This window comes from Aythya ferina, assembly GCF_964211825.1.
Source record: "Aythya ferina genome assembly, chromosome: 2".
In the NCBI taxonomy this organism is placed as follows: domain Eukaryota; kingdom Metazoa; phylum Chordata; class Aves; order Anseriformes; family Anatidae; genus Aythya; species Aythya ferina.
This window is the reverse complement of record NC_140297.1, coordinates 81,287,654-81,312,178: the sequence shown is the minus strand read 5'-3', so window position 1 is coordinate 81,312,178 and position 24,525 is coordinate 81,287,654. Positions and strand designations below refer to the sequence as shown.

At 38.9% G+C, this 24,525-nt stretch overlaps 1 protein-coding gene across 1 annotated transcript; it reads left to right on the top strand.

Annotated features, from left to right (window-relative positions):
* The first annotated feature begins 881 nt into the window (after window positions 1-881).
* Window positions 882-23,339, top strand: KDSR (3-ketodihydrosphingosine reductase). The gene is made up of 10 exons (XM_084509883.1): window positions 882-1,120; window positions 6,549-6,638; window positions 7,758-7,814; window positions 11,627-11,692; window positions 11,840-11,935; window positions 13,060-13,251; window positions 14,741-14,824; window positions 17,571-17,654; window positions 19,497-19,598; window positions 19,938-23,339. The coding sequence occupies exons 1-10, from the start codon at window positions 1,013-1,015 to the stop codon at window positions 20,055-20,057; spliced, it is 999 nt and encodes a 332-aa protein (XP_084366009.1). The 5' UTR covers window positions 882-1,012; the 3' UTR covers window positions 20,058-23,339.
* The last annotated feature ends 1,186 nt before the right edge of the window (window positions 23,340-24,525 follow it).

Genomic DNA, 24,525 nt, shown 5'->3' with positions numbered 1-24,525 from the left:
CCCATTTCAGGACCAGCTTTCAGGGTTTTTCAGGGTTTCTCCCCCTTTTGCTGCACCACATCCAGTGCCTTCATCCTTCCCTTGCGAGCCGCCTGCTCCCTGCCCACAGCCCTGTTCCCATGGCCGCCTACTCGCTGCTTCTAATTTCATCCCCGGTGTTATTTTCACACCCTCCTGCACACCTAGCGTTGCCTTGTCCGATCGGTATCTCTCTCTCTTTGTGTACCCTGCTTTCTGAGAGCCAGAACCTGCACCACGTTTAGGGAAACAACATGGGAACAACAGGGAAAAAACTTGAGGGGGGCTCTTTGCAGTCACACCAGAACCTGAAAGGTGAAAGAATTCGAGGGGGGCTGTTCTTTTCAGTTAGAAACGGCGAAAGAATGTCGAATTCGGGTTATTATACTGGGTGAATATCTAAGATGTGCGTACGGCGCTATTTTATTTGGAACAGGGAGGAGGGCAGGGCTTGAGCGCTTCAGCACAGCGGGGGGAACTTCCCTCAGCGCCCCCCCCCCCCCGAGCGTTAGCCGTTAACGGTCGCCAGGCGCCGCGCGCGGGCCTCCCCTCCCGCGGCTCCGTGCGCCCAGCCCCGCCCCCTCCTTTCGGCGGGAAGCCCACGTGACCCCGTAGGGGGCGTGGCCAGAGGCCCGTCGAGGGGGGGGGGCGCCCTCCGCCCTTTGCCTCCCCGCCGTGACCCTGCCAACGGCCCGCGGCGCCAATCTCCGCGCGCCGTCCCGCCCCGCGGCCAATCAGCGGGCTCCGCTCGGCGGCCGCTGACCAATCGCAGCGCGAGGGCCGGAGCCGGCCAATCAGCGGCGGCAGAGGGCTCTTTTCTGCCCCCCTCCCATCCTCCATCCTCCACCTCCGGCCCCGCGGCGCCGCGGCGCAGGCGGGCACCGGGCACCCGCCGCCCTCCCTGGGCCTGAGGGGCTGCGCTGCCTCCCCGGCCTCCTCCTCCTCTTCTTCCTCCTCCTCCTCCTCACCACCACCACCACCACCGGCCCCAGCCATGCTGCTCCTGGCGGCCGCCTTCGTCGTGGGCTTCGTCCTGCTCCTCTACATGGTGTCGCCGCTCATCAGCCCCAAGCCCCTCAAGCTGCCCGGCGCCCACGTCGTGGTGAGTGAGGCGGCGTTAACCGCCGCCGCTGGCCGTTTCGACCGTTGGGCCGCGGTTTTTAAATTTTTATTTTTTTATTTTTTTCCCCAACTGAGCTCCTTCCCTTGGGTCGCGTTCAAAATGATAAAAAAAAAAAAAAAAAAAAAAAAAAAAAATCCCGTGAATAAAATATCCTTTCCGCCTTAGCGATTTCAGCTGGGTTTGGCGCAAGTGTTCCTGCGAGCCTTGTTAAAGTTAAAAGTCCAAATGGAGAGCTTATTGTGTTAAAGTGCTGCTAAAGGTAAAGGCTGTCGGTACGTTTCGCCCTCGCGATATGATTCTGCAGGTCATCAGCTTCATCAGCACTGCTGCTGGCGGAGCTGTTGTTTGACTTGGACTTGAGCTATACTCTTAAAGCATTCGTCCAAACTAGCGAAATGTGGAGTGGCTGTTTCAATCTTCATCGCCAGTGGAGGACTGGTTAGTGTCAGGTCAGAGGTTGGACTAGGTGATCTTGGAGGTCTCCTCCAACCTAGATGATCCTGTGATACCCAGGCTTATAGATGCTTTTAATAACCCTGGACACCTGCACGTTTTGGATTTCAAGTTTTCTCGCTAACTTTATAAAGAAAAATATTGTATGATGGTACTGTAAATCAGAAACTTTGCTCAGGGAGGCTTCCCACATTGTGCCTGTAAAGGGAATTCCCACATCATCCAACGGGAGTGAGTTTTCTGCTACTGAAGTTATTAAAGCGTGAAAATATTTACGACCATCACGCTCTTTAAAGACTTCTTTGATGGCTTCTGACAGAAAAATGTCAAAATCTGTTTGCACTCTGGGTATATAATTTCTTGTAAATATATGACTTAATTCAGATAACACCAAAGCTTAATGATTGGTGATCTTTGTCAGGCTTCAGTTAAACCCAGTCTTCAAGCTTACTACTTGGGAAAATACTGTGCTGTTTCAACACACCTTTAGTTCAGTTGGCTAAATAATGTAGCAAGATTCAGGCGGGTTTGATTTTACATATTTAACAAAAGGAAGGATGTAAGTTGTTTATTTAGCTGGATAAGTCCTCCTAGCGGGGCAAATGATTTCCACTTGGCAGTAAATACAGCTTTTCAAGATATACTCAATAAATTCCTTTTTCTGAAGCATAAAAAGGAAGGCCTATCTCTTCTTTCTGGGAGCTTGTTGAAACTGTTATGAAAATCTGTTGTATTTCTTAACAAAGGTCATCATGTGACTTCAGACACTGTTCCGGACAGCATTTCATACCAATTACTTGTTGGATTTTCAATTTAAATCAGCATTTTTTCCCTCTCTACTTAGTTGTTCATAAAACTTATTTCTTTCTGCTCCGATCTGTTATGGTTAATATCGTTAGATGTTTGAGTAGTGGCTAAGTAACTAAATGGGCAGAGATTTGAAGCAGAAAACATATGACTCTTCTTCCTCTGTCCTCTAGCAGCGTCACTTGCATGATGGAAATGCTCCCTGTGTCACCCAAGGCATGCTTTCTGGAGGGATCACGATTATAGGAGTCCCTTTTACTTAGAAAAGACTAGGACTGCTGGTCGCAGTGGAAGTCTACAGAGCTCCAGATTAGTGATGGTGTGATCTTGTGGGGTGTTTTCCTGTTCTCTGTGTATTTTGGTGACCTCAGAGTGCACCATTAAATAAAAACGACTTCTCTGCTCTCACGTTAGCTCAAGCATCAGGCATAGCTTAGTCAGTAAAAAGAAATGCCGTTTATACATCTAATACTTGTTTTGTTTCCACCGTGATTAGGAGAAGGTATTCTAGAATCAAGGGTCTAAAAGTTATTTCTCTGCTGTAGAGCTGCTGCTTTTCATGCTGAATTTCTCCTCTCTTCAAAAGCTAGAGGAGCTTTTTTTTTTTTTTTTTTTTACCTTGTTTGTTTGTTTTTGCCTTTGGCTTCAACTTTCTCCTCAGGTCTCAAGCTACAGACTAGCAAACATCACCTATTCTGTGAGGGGAAGCTATTGTTTTGGTAGCAGGCTATAACAGTAGACAGGAAAATGAGGATATGATAGGGCAGTTGTCACTGTTCTGTGTACCTCATGCTCACGTGCATCACATTTAACTGCCCTTTGCCAGGGATGTTACATCCGTGCCCTGCACACGTGCTCTCTTCCACCTGCCAAAGCCACGGGTATGAGTCTAGAAATAACACTTCTGTGCAGGGCCCACCAGATAACTGTGGTGGACTTTGGCTGTCCTTAAAGCTGACCCATCTTGGTGTCTCAGCGTTGCAGCCCACGTGTGGGGAGTGATGTGACCTGTGGTTTGGAGGCATCTGAGTGGTTCAGCCAGAGGTCCTTTTAAGGCTGGTCAGGAGCAGCAGCCACCCAGAGTTGGTTACAGGGATGTTCTGTTTCAGTGGAAATGCCTTCTGCTAGCATGCTGTCTCAAAGCATGAAGCCAGCTTGCAGCCAGTGCTTCTAAGTGAGAGTTAATCAGTCCTGTTGGAAATGCCATATCAATCGGGTTGTAACTTTGATACTTTCTGATGGCAGTTCTCTTAATTTGGGACTGGACTTTGTCATCAATTGAGGCACGTTTCCTGCATCCCTGACATCCTTAGAAGCTGAACTCTGTAACCAAGGATCATAGCTCGAGATGTTGGAGCCAGAGCCTTCTTTTGAATGCCTAAATTGGTACTAGTTCTTCTCAAACAGAGAAACAGCTTAATAACATTGTTTGAGGACTTCTAGTACTGTGCTCTGAACATCTGAATTCATACTGGTATTTAATTGTCCCGTCTTGCCAAGAAATTAGTCTGTGTTTGGTGTCACCATCGTATGATTTTTTGATTTTGCTAGCCCCTCTGAGGCTGGCTTACAGGGGAACGTAAGGACTGGCTCGGTGGTACTTCAGACACCCAGAACTACTGAAATGCAATATCAATAGAGCAATAAAAAGAATTACTGGGCGTAAGGGTGGTTGTAATAATGTTTTCTTTAATGGCGTGGATGCATTCCTTCGGAGCGTCTGTGTTAGAAACCTAACCTAGCAGATTTCACAGATTTGCTTAGGCTAATTTGATTTGTGGCACAAAGCTTTCAGCAGTGTCAGGGTTTGTATGTTGTGATTTCTTCTACTGTTGTTTGCATTCATGGTAAATGTTGCTGAAAGATGTGTGTATTAGTAACAGCCTCCCACGTATTAGTAACAGCCTTCCTCCCAAACACTCCAGTTCCCAGCTAATTGATTCTGCCTCCTGTCACTGACCTAGCTGACACGAGCCCTGTCCTGTGCTCTCGGGTGTGACTGCAAATAAAAACTTCCTTTTCCCGTTTCTTGGATGACTTCAGACCCCGTCTTTCTGAAGGGAATGTTAGCATCCTCTGACAAGCCAGAGGCTCAGTGCCAATAGCTTTACCTTCAAAGAATTCCTCAAGCACTGGTGTAGTTGACCTATTCATGATACTCAGCAAGTTGTGCAGGTAGCAATCATCAGTCTCTCGGTGCAGTGCCAAAAATTGGAATTGGAGCAGTGTTCCACGCACATTCGTTAGTTTCTGTGCTGGTGTACCTGCTGCTGCTGAAAACATGTCAAAGCAGCCCAGGAGTCCTGTGGAACTGAGGTTTGCCTGATCATAGCAAACAGAGTCTTTTTAATCCTAGAGCTGTACTGAAATTTTGCAATACACCATAAGAATAAACTAGAGTTCTTAACCTCTTTCCATCAGGAAGCATTAAATGAATTCTGGGGTTCTTGTGAAGTCCCAAATAATTAACTAATGCTCTTGTTTAGTCTTAATTTACTCAGAAAGCAGCCATCCTTGGCTGAGAATACTACAGGCCAGGTTTAGCATCTCCAGAACAGGACATGCATCGTGGAGTCATTCTCAAAGGTTAGTGTACTGAAGCTAATCTTGCCCAGAGTCAATTAGAAGCTAATTTGAAGTAACTTTCTCTAATAATAGAGGAAGCGTAAGGAGTTTAAGCTAACATTAGTCTCTGTGAAAGTTACACCCATTTCTGACTGCAGACAAACCAGAAAAAAAAACTGTGGCTATGTTGTAAATCTTTGTTTGCTGGGATTACACAATTGCCATTAGTGTGCTAAGCTCTTTTCTGAAGGTTAGTGATAAAAACACTCATAGGAAAGAAGAATTTGGTGACTCATGAGAGTGCACTTCTGACTCTTCTGACTTTACTGCCTCCAGGAAAGGAAAGAATTTTCAGGATAATACGTCTATGAAAACAGAACTCTGAGGCACCTGCGGATGAGGATGTGTAGTTAGAGACTGGAGGTCTTTGCTCTTCCACTAATTAGCGCAGCACAGTCATTTTCTCAGACTTTAAACGGGAGGTGATACCTGACTTTCTCTGAAGTCTTGCTGAAGAGCAAAAACGACAACTTCAGAGGAATCTCACTTCAACGAAGTTTTCCAATATTTTCTCAGTAATATGCTCTTAGGAGAAAATTCAAGAAATTTAGTCATGTAAGGAAGACACAGGTGTGGCCTTCTTTAAGGACTGGAGGCGTACACTGCCTGAGAGCAGGCTTAAAGGAACAAATCACCTAAAAGGCACTGTCAGGGAGACTTCTCTGTTTTAGTCAAAAACAGAGGTCAAGGTTGTCATCTGCATCTTGTTCTACATGAAGTTCCTACGCGGGTTTATGGAGGGTAGTGTGAGGGGTGTTAATGTGACATTCACCTGTATATGAGTGCTGTTTGGCAGAGTGTGCCCTCCAACAGGTGACAGGGGGACAAATGCATTGCCTTGAATTTGTCTATCCACAAACTGCTAATTTCCTGCTTGGGGTAAGGCTAGTCAGAGTTATGATATTGAGGAAGAAGAAAAGGTTACAGAGGCTTAGGACTGGGATCGCCACAAAACTGGAGATGTCTGAGGGACTGAGAGACATACTCTATAGAGGGCCAGCTGTCAAATTAAAGATTTTTTTTAAATAAAAAGGAAGGTAATTTCTTTAATCCTGTTTGTGTTTACATGGTACTTCCAGTTTACAACTGTCCATTTTACAAATTATTCTATTGTAAATGTGTATGGAGGGACAGTAAGCAGTTGCATTATTATAGCTAATGTTAATAGTGATTTCCAAAAGTCTAACTAATTCCATCTTTTAGGAATAACGTACAAAATCTTGTCAAAAGCAAGTGAGAGAACACACATGGAAGTGGGTTTAAGTCAGCCTGACATAAGAGCAAAAAATATCACCTGGGTAAAGCTGTTTTTAGGGGAGGAAGAGAGAGAGGCCTGTCAATATACCAAGATTTTGTTTTTCCATTCATACAAAAGAAGTAAACTAATATATCTCATTTATTCACACTTCATTGGGTAGTACTTCAATTTCAGTCTAGTTTTAGAATTTTGATGAGACTTTTCTTGTATAGGAGTAGGGGTGAGAATAATGGACTAACAGTGACTTTTACAAATAACTTTTAGGTAACCGGAGGCTCCAGTGGAATTGGAAAATGTATTGCTATTGAATGTTATAAGCAAGGCGCTTTCATAACACTGATTGCAAGAGATGAGGTAAGTGTATGTGTTTTTACTGGCTAAACTATGTTCTTGAAATTTTTTTGATCGAGGAATTATATTTTGGAATAATAATTACTCGTATATCTTTCACTGTATGCTTTAAGGCAATCCTTATCATTTAAGATTAATGTATCTGCAGAGGAGAGGTGGCTGCCTTTTTAGGAAGCGTAGCCCAACGTGGAACCTCTGATAAGCCTGCCTTAAAACTCTGCCATTGCTACCACTTCTGTTAATGTCGGCACCTATTTCACTGTTTAGATCTGTGAGAGGACCAAAGCAGAAAAAGCCCTGTATTCTTTAAAACTGTAGCATTTCCCTACAGTAAGTGACAGCAGGGATATTAAAGTCAGTACTTAAAATTCCAGAATAGCTTGGTTTCTGATCGTCATTCCATCATACTAGTGAAAAGCTGTTCATCAAGATAGCTTTGGAGGGAAAAGGGTTACTTTGTGCTTTTTTTCCTCTCTTTTTATTTTCTTAAGAGAAACTGAAAATTTAGTTGGAATGACAGATTTCACATGGGCTATTTCATTCGAAGAGGAAACTAATTCTTCAAGAAAATAAGAACACCTAAATTGTGTTGTTTTCTTTTCTGATTTTCAGTTCCTCTCAGTGTCCTTTTTTTTTTTTTTTTTTTTTTTTTTTGCATAACCTTGAATGCAGCCAAAATTAGCACAATTTTTCTTGATAGGACCATGGCAATTTGCATTTGCTGGATTTTCATTGAACTTTCATGGTAATTCCATGATAGTTTCCAGAATAGCTATGTAATATCATATATTCTTTTGTATCTTGGTTCTCCCTACTGTTTTAAGCACTTTGTGCAGTTACATGAAGAACCACTAAATCTGTTACAGAAGCTGTTGCTGGTTTTAGTAGGTGAAGTGAAAAATACCTGAGTTCCGGTAGGTTCCTGGACTTGATGTTTTGATCATATATTCATAAATCTGTAAGATGACAATAGGAGAGTGCCATTGCTAGTTGAGGATAGGTGTTTTTTTTTTGTTTTTTTTTTTTTTGATTTTAGAGAATATTTCTAAGCCTTCTTGAAATACTGAAGGCTAACGTGTTCTCATAACTGCAGTGTTTTAGCTGTTCTTATATCCGTTTCAGAACAAGCTGTTGCAGACAAAGAAGGAAATAGAAAAGTACTCCGTTAATGACAAGCAGGTAAGGTCACTGCTACCTACAGCTGTTGTTTGCTTCAAGGTAGTCACTACAGAGTAGTCTCTAGTCCTGTTCTTAAAACCATTTGACAAGAATAGGTGAAGGTTTCCTTGAATTCAAAAAATGCCAATCTACCTACATGCAATGTTCCGAACTCCACTAGATTTGATGTTGCCTAGTACCTTAACTGCTTTTTCTCAGAGGAAAAGATTGATGCCTTCAACTGTAGGTGTGGTATGCTTTTTTTGGATAGCTGCAATTTACTGTCACTTGATAAGCGTTTGTATTGTTCAAGATCAAGTAGAAGAACCCACTCTTTTCAAATCTCTCGTCCTTTGCAATGTATAAATATGGCAATTGTCTTGGCATACTTGTTTTCAGGTTTACTTCACAATATTTTGCTGTTTGTTCTGTTTCCTGGTAAAGCTCTGTAACAGGTGTGCAAATTTGTGAAGTTCTTGGACTTCTAAAAACAGCGAGGGTGAATTAATAGTGTACACATGTTTAAAGGCACTGTTCTAGAGCCTGCTAAGGTACTAGCTTTTAAAATAAGTCAGTTTTTGCTATGTTCAAAATATACAACCTCAGGGTGACATGCTAATTTTGTTTACTGTTCCTAATAATCAAGGGAAGAGGGGTAATGGTATTGACTATCACGTCTTTGTCTTTCTCTTTCTCGTGTTCTAGAACTTGTTGGCTTGCATTTGTAATCACAGAAGTAACAATTCAATAGCTTGTAATAAGGGATTTTGTGTCTATTGGCTGTAATACATTGCTTCTTTAGTCTGGCGAATTAATAAGTCGAATATTCTCTTGAAAAGAAGCAATGAAGAAAGATGAATATTTGGATCCAATGTTTGGACTTCTGAGACTAAATTTTCTCAACACTTTAACTTGTAAGATTGCCTTAACTTATTTTTGTCAAATGGCTCAACATGATCACTTTTTTTCTGTGCACGCTGCCTTACTCAGATCAACTTTATTTTGAAAAATTAAGCCATTTGAGGTGAGGAGGACCTATATTTTGTGTGTTTTAAAACAAACAGATCCTGGTAACCATTCTCCTTTAGCTGCTCTCGTAGTTTCCCAAGCTTGGCAAAGAAAAAAAAAAGTTAATCCCTTGTCAAACACTGTCAGGATGTTCTCATTTAAAAATCTGTCCAAGCTTGACAGCTGTGGACTTTGTGTTTTTACAGAATAGTACTTGGTACATGCCCATAAGAGTTTCAGTTAAAATTTCAGGAAGTATTTTCAAGACTGAGCAAGTTTAAGTGTGGGCTTAACAAGACCGCTTTTGCAGAAGCAGCTTTAGGCTTGTCTGTGCTTAATCTGGCTATGGTGGGAGTGACAGTGGTAGCTTGGCCCTCCTGTGAACCTATTGTTGGGTTGTAGACAACGTGACAGGGAAGCCTGCCTGTTCTAAATGCAAAGGACACAATTAGAAAAAGCAGGGAGTCTGGCGCAGAGCTCATACTGGAACAGCAGGTAAGAAACTGACAAGCAGGGACAGCTGAACTGACAGAAGCTGTACAAGGCGATCGCAGAAAGTACAGAGAAAAGGTGTTGTCTCGCTTGGATTACATACACAGACTGTTATATTTGCTAGATGCCAAGCTAAGAGGGAAAGATCACTGTTTACATGATTATATGCTGTATACATTCAGCTCGTGGATATGTACATGAAACCAGGTTGCATTGACAACCAGGGTTTTGGTATCTACATACACTTCAGTGTTCGACTTGTCAAACAGCCTTTGAAAGGCATTTGTATGTCACTTACTTAGAATGCTGACAATGCACTCTGTATCAGTAAAGGTGTGCAATGGGACAAAATCCTTTTTTTTTTTTTTTTAATTAAAAAAAAATTCCTTTCTTAATATGGAGTATTCCTAGTTACTTCACTGGGAGATGAATTGAGCTTTTATTGAGAAATGAATGCTTTATTAATGATCAGGCAGAAAGCACTATTTAGAACAAAAGGCGAGCGACTGGAATGAGGATATTAGGCTTTCTGGCAGCATAATCTGTTTCCTAGGAGTGGATCCACAGTGCATGCGCTGGAGCAAAGGTAATCAGCATAGAGTAGCAGAAGAAAGAAAATGTGATAATAGAAACTAAGAGATGAATTGTATAATGTGGTGGTAGCAGCCAATAAAAAATTCGGTAGTTCCCAAGCGTATTGTTCACAGTGTGAATAACTGTTCTATGCAATTTTTGTATGGAATTGTGACTTTAGCCTCCTTGCTGATCTTGCAAAGACACACAGATGGTATACAGATAGTAAACCAATGGTGTCTTAGCTCAACTATTATTTTGTTCTCAAACTTATGTAAAAGACAAATATTTCCAAAATGTAAAAAATGCCTCAAGGGGAGATGCACGCAGACCCATCAATAACTTGCACCACAAGTTTACTCAGATGTCCAACTACACACAACGCTGGGAGGCAGGAATAGCCAACCTGCTGCACAGGAATGGCAAGCAGATTCTGTTTATGCAGCTACGAAGTGTTGCAGTCTGACCAGAGGCAAAACTGACAAATGACTAACTTCCAAAGCAGTTAGTTACACTGTGGTAAGCTCTTTTTTTTTTTTTTTTCCACATTTCATGACGAGCGACTATGATGACACTTGTTAGAAACTAGTGATAGCTTTATTTCAACCCCAGTGGAGTTTAAATGAATTGACTGAAGTAAAAGAAGGCGTAGAAACCAGAACAAGAATACAGGAGTCCCTACTTTTATTCTGGCATGATTGCTTCTCCTTTGAAGATGATGAATTGCCCCAAAGCTCTGATGGTTTTCTGTTGTGTGTATGCTTCTTTCTTTTGCTTTGTTTTTAGCAGAGGAGGTAGCTTTTTTGTATATCCCTTGCCAAGCTGGAGCTTGCAGTAATCTTTCAGTTTGTAAGTGATACCCCAAAGGCAGTGCTTCCTGTGGCCGGAAGTTGATCTGAAGGTGCTTCAAAACCGAGATTCTGAGATCACGTTGCTAGCAGTAATCAGTACTTTCCAAGAAAATATAAATAAGTACTTAAAATAAGTACTTTCCAAGAAAACCAATACCAACTTCCAGCTGCAACAACTTAGATAGCACTCTTTTTTTTTTCCTCCTACTGGGCCAATGTTTGTTTTCATTTACCTGTATCTTTCAAACTAAAATCCATGATCTCTTGTTCCAAGGCAAGGAGTAAACATACACAGTTATTTCACTGTTTTTAATATGTGTATGGCATTTCTACTAATCAGTTTTCTTAGATTTTTAAAAAAAAATTGTCCCTGATACATTCCAATTAAATTCTATGCAGCTAAATTTAATAATAATAATAATAAAAGCACATTGCAAATGCTCACATTAGCAGCTTTTTTCATACATTTTGATTTTTATTGCAGTGCTGATGTTGGAGTTTCAGAGCAAGACATGGCAACCATGCCCTTCTATGATGTGGAAAAAACATTTCAGCTTTTTTCTTAAAGATGAACCTAAGCCACACTGATGGTTTTTACTTGTGTTTCACACTTATGAAAGTTAAATACAGAACTGTGGAATTGTGACTGTCTTAGAATGATAAATTAGAAATAGCTACTCATGTACAAAGTATCTCTTTGAGGATCCTGAAGTGTTTATTCTTAATATACGCACTTTAGGAGCTGGGATTACTTTTTGCGGTGTGGAAGAAGTGCAAACTCTCCTGTCAAAAAAAAAAAAAAAATTATTCTAGAAAAGATGCATCACTGAGTTGTTTCATTTTGAAAGACTTGGAGCCAACTATTACTGGACTTAAATTACAAAATTTTCTTTCACTTTCCCTTTTTAGGTTGTACTATGTATTTCCGTTGATGTATCTAAAGATTATGAACAGGTGGAGAATGTTCTAAAACAGGTGAGGAAGTAACTGATTCACTTGCATTTATTAATAAACTTATCTATGTGTGATGTGTTTCTAATGGAAATAATTTCTTATAGTGATACTGTGCTAGAGGAATATTTTTTCATGCTAAAGAACATCTTGACATCTATCCTCTTCCAGGCTCAGGAGAAGCTGGGGCCAGTAGACCTGCTTGTAAACTGTGCAGGAACATCAGTTACGGGAAAATTTGAGGCTATTGAAGTGAATTCTTTTGAAGTGAGTGAGCGTTCTTTTTTATTTCATCATATGAATGAGTTGGTATTCAGCTGTTCGAAGAAATAGATTACATTGCTGTGTCTTTGCAGACTGTATGAGTAGTGATACACTTGATTAGTGGTAGCTGTCAGAATTAGAATGTATCTTTAGATTTGCAAGCATTGCAACTTATTCCCTAATTGTTGATCCATTGATAGGTCAGAACAGTGAGTTCTCCATCTAGGATAGAGAAAGCCTGACATGCATTTTTATAGTTTAATGCACTGTGAAAGAATTTCGCATGGTCTCTCTTTCCTGATGAAGGTGTTTATTTCATATTTTTGACCTGCTTAATAAAAATCAGTCTTGTCAATGTTCAACTCTGAGATGCACAGTCTGTTTGCAGCTTGGTGCAGCTTGAGAAGCTGCTGCTTTAATGAAAAGACCTCCAATAAGCCAACCAACCAAAAACAAAACAAAAAAAACCACCCCTACATTTTGGTTACTGTAATGATTCCCACCTTCCCATTCCACAAGTCATCACTGAAACATCCGAAAATGCTAAATAGGTAGAATTTTGTTGTAGATGTAAATCATCCATCCATCCTATTGTTCATATAGGCTGCCACTTGTATTATAGGCCTTCTAGAGAGTAAAAATAAAGGCTTCCTCTTATCCTGCCAAAGATGAAAATTTCTGAAATGCATGAATACATAGATATTTTCCTGTTTTAGGAAGGTCTTTAAACCTTCATTTCAGTGTGCTTTCATACATCATTCATAAAAGGATTGCTTCCTTGACACTGTTCCAGTCAGGTTTTTTGTTACATACTCTTTTTTTTTTCCTGTGAAGGCCATTATGGGTCACAATATTAGTATCTTGAAGCATTAGTATCACAGTATTAAGTATCCTGAATGCCATTAAGATGTATATACAGTGGATTTGTTTTGTCTTGAGGTGAAGTTTTTAGCTATAGAACAACTTATGAGGCTGTGGAACAGAAAACAGTTATCTTTTGACAGCTGATCGAAATACAAATCACGTGAACTTTGTTGTTAATGCAAACTGAAATAGGGTTTTTGACAAATAATAGTAAACAGCTGAATAAGTCTAAATCAAATACCATCTTAATATCATTTCTACAGAGATTAATGGCAGTTAATTACCTGGGTAGTGTTTACCCGAGTCGTGCAGTGATCTCTACCATGAAGGAGCGACGGATGGGAAGGATTGTGTTTGTATCATCTCAGGCTGGGCAATTAGGCCTCTTTGGTTATACAGCTTATTCTCCAACAAAGTTTGCTCTTCGAGGATTGGCTGAAGCCCTGCAAATGGAGGTGTGTGTGCAATGATTTAAGTATTTTTGCTTATTATTGCCAAGTTGGTTGTTTGCTTATTTTAAGTATTGCCAAGTTGGTTGTGAGGCCACAGTAAATGGTTGGTATGTGAGCTATATGAGAGAGTAAAACTTGCAAGCTTAAATATGTTGATTGCCCACAAAAGTCTTGTGTTGACAGTGGTTTACTCTTCTCAGCTTTGGTTTAGATGAGCTTTTAATATTGTAAGGATCTAAATTTAAGTCAAGCCTAAAAAGCAAACATCCATTTCACAATTTAATGGAAGGAGACTTAAAAGTATATTATTGCAGAAAGACAGGTAAATTTGATTTGCAAGTGACATTCCTTACTTTCCTGTTAAGTGTGTAAATACACGGTTGTTAATGTTTGTAAGTTAAGTGTCTGTGTTTGGTTCTAGACCCTTGTATTGTTGCTGTTCTTACCCTGTTCTGCTCAGTGTAGTTGGATGCCTTGCTCAGGACAAAAGTGTGGGGTAAAACTGCATCTGATCACTTCTGGCCTGCAGAACAATGTGACTGCAGGGCTTTTCTTCAGGCTGGTGGCAGACATTTTTGTGAGGACTGGCTTCCTCAAATCTAAAAATTAGTGTTATGGACCTGTGACACGGTATTTCAGTAAGTGTTTTCATATGGAAGGTTTTGCAATTTAAATAAAATTGCTTAGGGCTTTACAACACTTTGCTTTATCTTAGCCCTCTGAATACATTCATTCACAACTTCTTTATTTGCATTGGAGTACAGACACGTATTGTAGCTATTTCTATTATAGTAGTGTAGTAAGTGATGTGCTGCTGTGGTAAATTATACAAATACAGCAAGGATCGCATTTAGGTATGCAAGACTTAGGTGTTTCTCACACTTTCTATTTATTTTTGTCTCCTTAGATTTTGGCCCTATGCACGTTTAAACCATGGGTTGAAAAGCCTTGTGACTTGAGTCACATACCTAGAAGAGATAAAGATACTAAATTTGAGTTTTATGTTTTTTTGTGTGTTTTTTCTTTCTTTCTCGCATTTGTTCAGCAGTGAAAATATGACATAATAACAAAAAAGCATTCTAATAAGCCTAGGTGAAACTTTTTTTGGCCTTGTCTTTATGAATGTGGGGTACTGGTGTTTGGCAGTGTTTTGGTTGTCTTTAAAATTTAAATCAGTAGAATAGTAGAGCTAAATTCCTTTTGTATTCCATCTAGGAATCTTAAAAAGTGCTTTATGTTCATCAAATGCAGAATTTTTAAAGCTTTTTACTAAACAAAGCAACACAACCATCTCCTGAAAGTCTTTGTTTTGCTTCCTCATTTGACAAAGCTCCAAATCTTGCAAATGCTGGATATGAGGGTGATTTAACACTACATGCCTTTTAAACTTGTGTTTGCTGTATTTTTCCATACAAGAGAAATGAATGAAGTTCTGAGAGGCATGTGAAAAGCTGTCAATATTAAGGTAACACTTAACTTTTGTAAAATACAGGTCAAACCCTATAATATCTACGTAACAGTGGCCTATCCTCCAGATACTGACACACCTGGCTTTGCAGAAGAAAGTAAAACAAAGGTAAACCATTCTTCAGTGATACTGTAATGTTTTTAAAGGTTCACATTGTAGTAGGCAATGGGTTTTCAGATTTCATTCACTTCTGTCCTGCCATTGAAAGTAGAGCATATTAGGATTTTAAGAAGTATGTAAACATTTTAATTTTATCAACTCTGCTATTGAGAGTTAAATAGCTTGTAGCATAATTTTGTGTAGCGTATTGTTCCCATTTTAAATGAATGTGAAAACGTTGAAAAGTCTTTCTATACACAGCCTAAATATTGCTGTGGAACAGTAAACTGTAAAACCAATATAACTTGTTTTGATATAAAAGCTTAATGAGCCAGAAATAATATACCTATTTTGCATATTTTGATATTATGCTGTTCTGATAGTTCTGGCAGATGAAAATAAATCTCAGTTTCTTCAATGAAGTCTGCAAGTCAGCCACTGTGTGAATATATGTAATGACACAATTTAATCCTAGGTAACAGCCACTATTAAAGTATGAAGGAAACTCTGGCATTGTGTTTGTAGTGCAAATGATACCGCCTTTACAGAAGGGTGTGTCAGTGGTAGGCCTTTTTCATTTGGCTTAGCTTAAAGTTAAGTTTTGACCTTCAAAAATGTAGTTGCCTCTCATCATTTGATGCTTCCCTACACATGAAAACTACTTTCAAAAAAAAAAAAAGACGCAGGTGGGACTACATTCAGGCTCCCTGTTGAGATTGAAGTATCTGCTAACCAGAGAAAATGTCGATTTTTTTTTTTTTTTATCTGCATACTGTGAACTAGAAAACTGGTGTTTAAGTAGATCAGCCATTTTCAAGATGCTCCATCTAATGTCATGTGTAATAAGGAATTGGGGTTGAATTTTGTTTTGTCTTTCACCCTTTATATAAGAATCAGCAGGGATTGTGTAACACAATTCTTCATAATTTCTTGATATAGATATTCTGTATTAAACATACTCCCACGCATCCGCATAAAGTGCCAGAATTAGACATCTGCAGATACTTGTGTAGCTTGCACATTCTTTGGGATTTTTTTCTACATAATAGCCTATTTCAGGGAAATATATTCACCAGCAAAATGTACTGTGAATCTCAGATTTCTCTTTAAAAGAGATCCAGTGAGATTTCACTCGTTTGTCGAAAAGGCATTGTCTTTAAATGCAGATTTATGCTGTTTTAGCACACATGAAGTCTTCGGGTTATTTGTGCCTACACTGATAATGCACCTTAAATATCTGCAATACTCAGTTGCTTTAACTGTTCAGATGTTCATTTGTTAGTGTTGCATTTATTTAGTGCTACTTAGTTTAGAACATCTGTCTCTGGTTTGCATCTCTTTGGGGCTAGGCTATTTTTTTTCTGTAATCATTACTAATAGTTAGCTTAAGCAAAAAGTCAGATGTGAGGATACGTTTTTCTTGTGTTTAAGCTCTTTCTGTTTGAGAAAACTGATGCAAGGCAACTGTGCTTTGACTGACTGACTAGCCAGATGGAGTATTTAATGCTTGAGATCTGCCTACCTTTTTCTCAACATGTCATTGACTTTAGTCTGGTGCTCCCAATTTAGCTGATGATTTTTTCCAAATTTGTCGTATTGTAGCTTAGTTTTGACACCCCTCTATCTCTTTTGGATTTGTTTGATATTGACCTGTGAGCTAAAAAGTACATAGGGGTTGTGAGCTGGAGATTTGGTGGCAGAAACCACATCGCTGCAGTAAAGCATGTAAAAGGTGTTTGGATGTGATTTCTTCTGACAGAGACCGATTTATTTATTTATTTTACTTAAATTTTAAGAAAATAAACTGGTGAGCCTAGTCAGGGCATCATGATTCATAATTCTGCACATACTTGGAAATAGGCCTATTTCTGTGGAATTGAATTTCTGTAGTTCTTCAGATTGAACGATTACAGGTTTCTCTCATTGTCAGCTCTTCCCTAGAAGTGTATGTTGTTTTTTTTTTTTTTTTTTTTTTAAGGATTAATCTCAATGGATTATGAATATTAAGCTAGTTCCAGTATTGACTAGGTTTGAATGCTTCAATTAAACTTTATATTTAACTGCATTTTCCTTTATAACAAGTTTGTGTAACTAAGTAATTTTCTCTTTGTAATTTAGTGCAATTTGTTCTTTATCAACAGAGCCATCTAAATATTTTTTGCATTTAAATAGTGTGCTATGCATTTAGCCCCATTGTTCTTTTGTTAAAAGTACCTGAATGACAAATACGCTTCTAAATCCTTTTTAAACCTTTTTGCTGCTCGCTCTTGTAACAGATCAGATTTAAAAAAAAAAAAAAAAAGTGGTTGTTAAAATAATTGCCATAACTATTTTCTGCTAGTGTTTTAGAGCATTTATGCCATTTTACCTCACAAAGAAGTGAAATACAGTGATGGATTTTAGTAGATACTAGTGTATGGGGTTTGAGAAACAAACAAAACATCTAAGTATAAATTTGTTTTGTAGGCTTGTAGGAAAGGATTTGTAGGAAAGAACACTATCAGTATTCTAGTAGTATACCCTATCAGTATTAAACTAAGAATATTAATTGGCATTTTTCTTTGTAAAACTAAGCTATTATTTTTGAAAGTGCTTTTCCCTTAATTTTAAGTGCACGTTTTAGGTGACAGTGTGATACCACTTGTTAACAATGACAGTGTCATCCATGATGAAAGCCCAAAACCAAAAGTTGACCACTGTGTTTTCTTCCCTGTGTGGTGTTAGTCAAACTTACCATGGTGTTTTTCTACTAAAGCCTTTAGAGACGAAGCTAATTTCTGAAACCTCATCTGTTTGCCAAGCAGAACAAGTCGCCAGAGTTATAGTCAAAGATGCCATAGTAAGTAAATTATCCTTTTAAAGTATGACCTTCACAGGAGAGACTTGGATGGCATGTAATGGGTGTTTAAGACGAAGAAAATGGCTCAGCTAAATAAAAAAAACAGTTTAGCTAAAATGGTACTCTTTGGTGGTTAGTTTGAACAGGAAGTTTTTCTCTATTCTTCTTTTGCCACCATGCCCACAAATGATTTTAAACGATCTCTTTGAACTAAAAGGTACCCGAAGCTGTTCCTTAGACAGAACAAAGTGATGCATCCGTATGATGCAACGTCTCAAAGACAGATCACAATTTTCTTTAAAGTACTAACTTCTATTGACGTTTTGTGTATCAAATACCATTTGTCTAACCTCAAAAGCTTGTTTGACTATCTGATTTTTCTTGAACATGAGTTCATATCAAAATGATTTTGCAATAAATGGAGGCTCTCTAGACTATTTGGCTTTTAATGTCTTAAGTATCTGATTTATGAGTGATTAAAATACATAAAAGGCTGCCATAGTTAAAGAGGATTATTGCATCTTTGAGGAATTTTTATAATAATTTGTGCTGTAGAATGCTTCCTTCTTAATAAAATAAGAAGAAACGGGCACCAAGGATGTTCTGAGGTGCTCCAACCAAATAAAAGTGGAAATAAACATGAAATTTCATGTCATTAAAGTACAGCTATTGAATCCTAAAATCTGTAATTATTTTACAGTCCTAAATACCGTAAATGTGGTCTTCAACGTGTTTTGCATTTGCAGGTGTTTGTGAAGCTTTTACAATAGTTTCACAAATACAGCACGTAAGTGCAAAATGTCTGGTTTTAGGGCGGTGAGTTTTAAAATCAAGTACCACCTCACATGGTGTTTTGTGTTGTTTCTTAAGGAAAACTAATCTCACCTCTATAAGCATTTGATACTTTTATACCATGCTTTCCAGCACCTTGTATGATCTAGTAGTTCAGGTGGGGTATTTATGCACTCAAACCATCATCTGGGGGGCTAAAAGTGAAGTTAAATAGTAGTTCTTTATTGTAGGAACTCAGTCCCCTCAGGTGTGTGTTGGGTAATAGCTCAGCCAAATTTTACACCCTCTACCTTGATTCAGGAACACCACCTTCTCCTTGTGCTTCTGCGTTCTATAGGTGTAGTCCTGCAGAGTTCCAAAAAGTCTGTTCTCCAGCACAATCTGCTAGGAAAAAAAATAATGGGAGAAGGCTGGGAGTGAGAGCTATAGAGCTGCAATATTTGTGGTGAAAATAAATAAATGATGCTTTATCTTGCTCTGTCTCCCCCTCTTTTGCCACCTGAATTGCTTAGTAGGCAATGTATTTTGCAGTTTTGAGGAGGGAAATCAAGATCATTGACATAAATGAAGGAGTACTACTTACATAACATCTGAAGTACACCTCTCCCAGCAACCTAATTTTAACAAAAGGCAAGCAGTATTTTATTTTTCAGTTATAGTGGTGACTGGCGATCCGACAGAGGTAGGGTGTAATTCTCTCTGAAATATTTACAAACAGAGCATTGTGTGTTTTCTCCGTTAGTAAGCACGACTCGAGAAGAAATTTAGATCCTTTCCAGCTTATCAAGGAATACTTAGCCATTTATCACATCTGTAGCTTTATAAAAGGTAGGGTCCTTGCCCATTTTTAATGGAATGCCTCTTGGAATGCTGCTGTATAGTAATTTTTTTTTAATATTTTAACATAAATATTACTGCAGCTAACCAAAATATTAATTCATAGTGACATCACGTTAATTATCATGAATAGCTGTAAAATTAAGACACGTCATGACTTGGCACAACTGGATAAATTACTTTGCCCTTAATTGCTGTTTTCCTTCCATCCAGCAAGGGAACTTTAACAGCTCAGTTGGTTCCGATGGTTACATGCTGTCGATACTGACGAGTGGAATGTCACCAGTCACTTCTATTACTGAAGGTCTTCAGCAGGTAAGGTTTGGGAAGAGTCCCATAGTCACAACTTCTTAGTTTAAAATAGTATAAAATACGTAGAACATTATGCAAATGTCAATTATTTTTTTCCATCAAATGTCTCTCAACACTATGGAGACTTGAATTTAGGAAACTGGAGTAATTTTTTTTGAGTTGGCAAGAAAGCTAGGATTCCTACCTGGTTCTTAGTCTCAAACTGTAACATAGCTTTGATGGTTTTCACGTGCCTTTTTTTTAAACTTGGTTATATTGCATGGAACTTTTATTTCATAAGTAAAAAATATGCTGCAATCCGGGATCCTAAGTGAATTGAAAGATGTTTCTCTCTGTTTCCAGGTTGTTTGCATGGGCATTTTTCGCATCATTGGCCTCTTTTACCTAGGAAGTTTTGACAGCATAGTTCGTCGCTGCATGATGCAAAGGGAAAAATCTGAAAGTGCAGATAAAACTGAATAACCTTAACTTTGAATTGAAAGAAGAATGTCAAGCAGTCCTGAACAGCTTGCTGCTCAAGTGGGACTCGGCTTCTCTCTGGAAGGATTTAGGCTGAAAGTGCTTGGATATGTGACAGATGAGTCCCCTCAAAAGCAATGAAAGAAAACAGAAGTATAACTCCAGAAAATGCCAAACTATGCAAAAGTGTGAATGAGGATTAGCTTTTTTTGGTGATTTGAGTTGGAGAGACTTTGCGGAATTTGTACGTCATCTGTAGGGTAGAACCTGAGAATGGACTACGTGCAGTGATTCTGGATAAATGCTTAAGTTTTCTTACTTTGGTGCTTATGGAAAAAATAAGTACCTGTCAGACTGGGCTAAAGTAGATTGAAGTCCCCTGAACAAGTTGGTACCTCTTGCTAATGTTTTTGGGACTGTTTTTTAATTTAGAACGTTGCATTTTCCTTTGACGGCCAATCTACAGATCCTTCTGTCAATGACAGCTTTCCTTATTCCGTTCAACATGCAATTGTGGAAACCTTAAGATGGCAGATACACGTATGATCCAAGCTTTCTCGGTCTGGGATTAATTAAAAAGTATGGTATAATACATGCATACTTTCTAAAGGGAGATGAAGAACCCATTCCCGCAGAGAAATGCTAGGAGATGTAACTGGGTCTGTAGCTCTTCTGGCCCTTGAAGTATGTTGTGAACAACAACAACAAATGAAACCAGTATCAAGTGTGACTGACTTTCAGCATTTTAAGCCATTGAAATAGAGTACAACTCTTACAACTACTTACTTTTTTCTTATCTGCCAGTTCTTGCTTTGAAAAGGAAGGCAGCTTAATGCTGCTGTTATGCACATTATTTTTTTCAAAGCTGCAAATGATGAGCCAAACCAGTAGTTGATGGTAGAATCAGTTGTAATTAAAATACCAGGCTCTTAAAGGAGCAGGAATGTAGCTTTTGGGATGGGGGGTGGAGAGGGGAATCAGGATGGCATTCCACGATGAGTTTTATCACTAAACAGAAAAACTTCTAACATGACAAGAATTGTTTTAAAATACTCTCCCCTGCCCCTCTTGTAATTTGTTTGATTTACATAATATGTGAATCAAGGCTGCTCCATAATTGCTTCAGAATACATAGGACCCAACGGTTGTTTCTAATAAATTTTGTTTAACACTGAAAAAGCTTGATGCATAACAGTGATGTTTTAAGGGTGCACTATATACACCATTTATTTAATGGACCACTATAGCAAGTGCCTTGTGAGCTGCTTTTTTTCCCAAAAGCTGCATATTTTATATTTGTTAGCACTGCTGTGTTTTAATGTCAATTTTTCCATTTTCAGTCAGTACTCTGAATCTAAAATTGCTGTTAAAACTCAGCGCTTTCACTTCCTTGAAAGTAGTATTTAACAGCAAAGTAAGCAAAATTGATTGCTTTTAAGATACCTCTTCTTAAATAGGTATATAGAGTAATCAATTGAGCTGGGAAGAAAAATAGTAGGTGGTTAACCAGAAAAACGTTGAATTGTAACTTATTAAGGCTATTTATTCTCCCTCTGGATTCTGTTGATCATTTTTAAGTTTTTGTTCACGTAGGCTAAACTTGCTGTAATATCTGGTTTCCGATCACATCGGGGGAGTCACCGTGGCACTCTCATCTGAAGTGGTTGGACCCTCATTAGATTGCAGACATGGAGGTGTTGTAGAATTCTTCCCAAAGCCTATGTTTTCAGTCCTGCCCCTTGATTTTGTTCAGATCTGTGAAGCTGTGCATGCCTATACTATGAAATTAATTTTGAGAATAGAGTATATTCCTGCATTTTTCAACAGCTGGGCTTTAGTGCAGAGAAATCTGGTCTGCATATGTGTTTTCTGTGCTGTATAATGTGAATGACACATAATGGAGCATTTATCGTACATCCATTGTCAACATTGTTATGTTTCTTAAAGCAACATAACAATATGATTTGGACCTGATTATCTACATTAATTCTTATTTTGATGCAGATGGTCAAAGGAGTATTTGATTTCCCAAGAAGATACCAAAGTGGGGTGAATCAGTTACGTGATAGTTTGTAAGAAATGCTTATGCAAATGACTTTACATCAACACAGGCTTGAAGGTCAGGTCTTGAAACCAGTAAGACTTTGGATACTTGAATTTTTGGATCGTGAACTTGGGATGTTAGTGTTTGCATTTCAGAACCAATCCAGAAGGTCAGAGCGCACACACTATGACGGCTGGGCCTCTTTAAAATATTTCAGGTTGGGCCTCTTAAACCACTAGTCACTTTTCAGGAAATCTTGACTGAAGACTCCTCCAAATAATGAACGGTATAACTCAGTACAAGAGTTTGTAAAGGAGGAATAAGAAACTGGGTGAAAGTTAAGGCCCTGCTCTAGAGATGCTTCAGTTCACACCTGATTTCGCGTAGTGTAAGTAGTTGTATTGGCAGTAAAACTGTAGGTTGAACCCCTGCAGCAGTTCTGGAAATCTGAACCGGGCAGACTTTCAGAAGAAACAAAAAAACGAATGATCTCTCCAAATGTTCTGGTTTCTGTTGTTGCACGTTAGGACAGTTCATTTCAACTGATCAACTTTTCAACCGTTTTATTGTCACGGTGTACTAAATTGTCTACTGCAGCAATCTTTGGTGTAAAACTTCCTTATGTACGCTCTACTCATTCTTTTACGCATCGTCATACTCATTTTAAGGTCCAATGTTAAGTGAAGGAGATGCCATGTAACCTTGTGGAATAATGTTTAACAGTCAAAAAAGCTATCTTGCCAGTTTAAATGTTAAACAAGCCTCTGCATCGAAACATTTAAGCAGTGTATTAAATCCATGAAGAATGTCAAATAGCCACTACTACCTTCTGTCAAACTGTCAGTAATTTAATCACTTGTGCCATATCAGTCGGTGTCTTGTCTCTTGTTTTCTTGGTCAGTCTTTAAGATTCCATTTAGACCTCGATAGTCGCTTCCATTCCATGCAGTTTCTAATGATGGTCTGCTTTAAATACAGATTTATTGTAACTTCACGTATAGTTTACTTTACCGAGATGTTCATGTGCAATTTAAATAGATTTAATATTTTACTAAGACAAAAGATATAGGTAAATAAACTTTATTTGCTGTGAAAAACTCTAGGCACTTTTAAATGGTAAAAAATATATAGTACTATTTGTAAAAAGAAACTTTGTGCTTACTGCTTCATCACTTTTGTGCCGGAACTGTAAACTAGTTTTCATATTTTATATTTCTCAAAATAAATGGAGGATCAACAAAGCCTCTAACTCTGAAGTTCTTTGAAGGGATGAAGAGCAATGGTTAAATTCATTTGCAGGGCTTGGTGTTGTTTTTTTTTTAATCTGGGATTAGTTCAGCAGGATCCTCTTAATTTTCTAGGATGGCGGAGGGGGGCAATATGTTCCTCTGTTTTTGGCAGCCTAGGCAGAGGTGTACAGCAGATGGCAAAGGATGCAAAACTCCTTCGCTCAATGTTGTCATCAAACTGTAGTGGAATGTGGCACTGAACTGACAGAATCTGCCCTTCCTGTAGGAGATGCCGCCAGCATGTAACTGGGGCTTGTGCTCTCTGGAATTGCTTGTCAATCCTGATGAGCCAAGTGATTCTGCTCCTTCCTAGTGGGAAAACAATAGAAATAATAGGTCCACAGTGGCTGTCTTTCTGTGCCACTGGTGAATGTGCAGCTGTATGTAAAATTGCTGTTCCAGCTCTGCTAGGAGTGCTTGAGTGAACAGCTAGCTCCAAGAAAATAGTAAGTAAGGGAGAAATACCCCTAAGATGGTTACTGCCACATCCAGAATCGTAGTAGTTCAATCTTTTATAAAGTCATTCTTACTGAATTATCAGAGAGCCAAAGTCAAAAATGGATTGAGGAAAGCTTACGATATCTGAAATGTTTAAAAGCCTGGGTGTTGGTGTTTTCAAGCCAAGGGGCCTGATGCTAATCTTGGAGCACTGGGCAGTTAACAGTTCTGCTCATAACTGCAGCTGCTGGCTTCTTTCCCTTTCAATAAAAGTATCAGGGCAAAATAGATTGCTCTTCATTCCTGTAGGCAATTTAAAATGTAAAAGTGTAGCTTTTATTTTTATTTTATTTTTTTTTAAAAGGTAGATTTCAGTTAAAAGGCCAAATTACTTGGTAGTTCCACTTTTTTCCCCCTCTACAGATAGTACCAGACACACTCAAGAGCAGGTGGGTGTTTGTCAGAGCTGATCATAAAACCTTGTCAAGTCACTTGCTTTCCTCTGTCACTTGGGGGAGACTCACATGAGAGCCAGAAAACTCTAAATGAGGTCTCCTGCCACACCTCCCATCATCATTTCCTTGCTTTCCAATCTCTACAGGCACTAAATTGGTTAAAAAATAAATAAATAAAATACCACACTAATCCGTTGTCGGTGGGAAGGGGTGAGGGGAATAATGCTGTTAAGGTTCTGAACAGA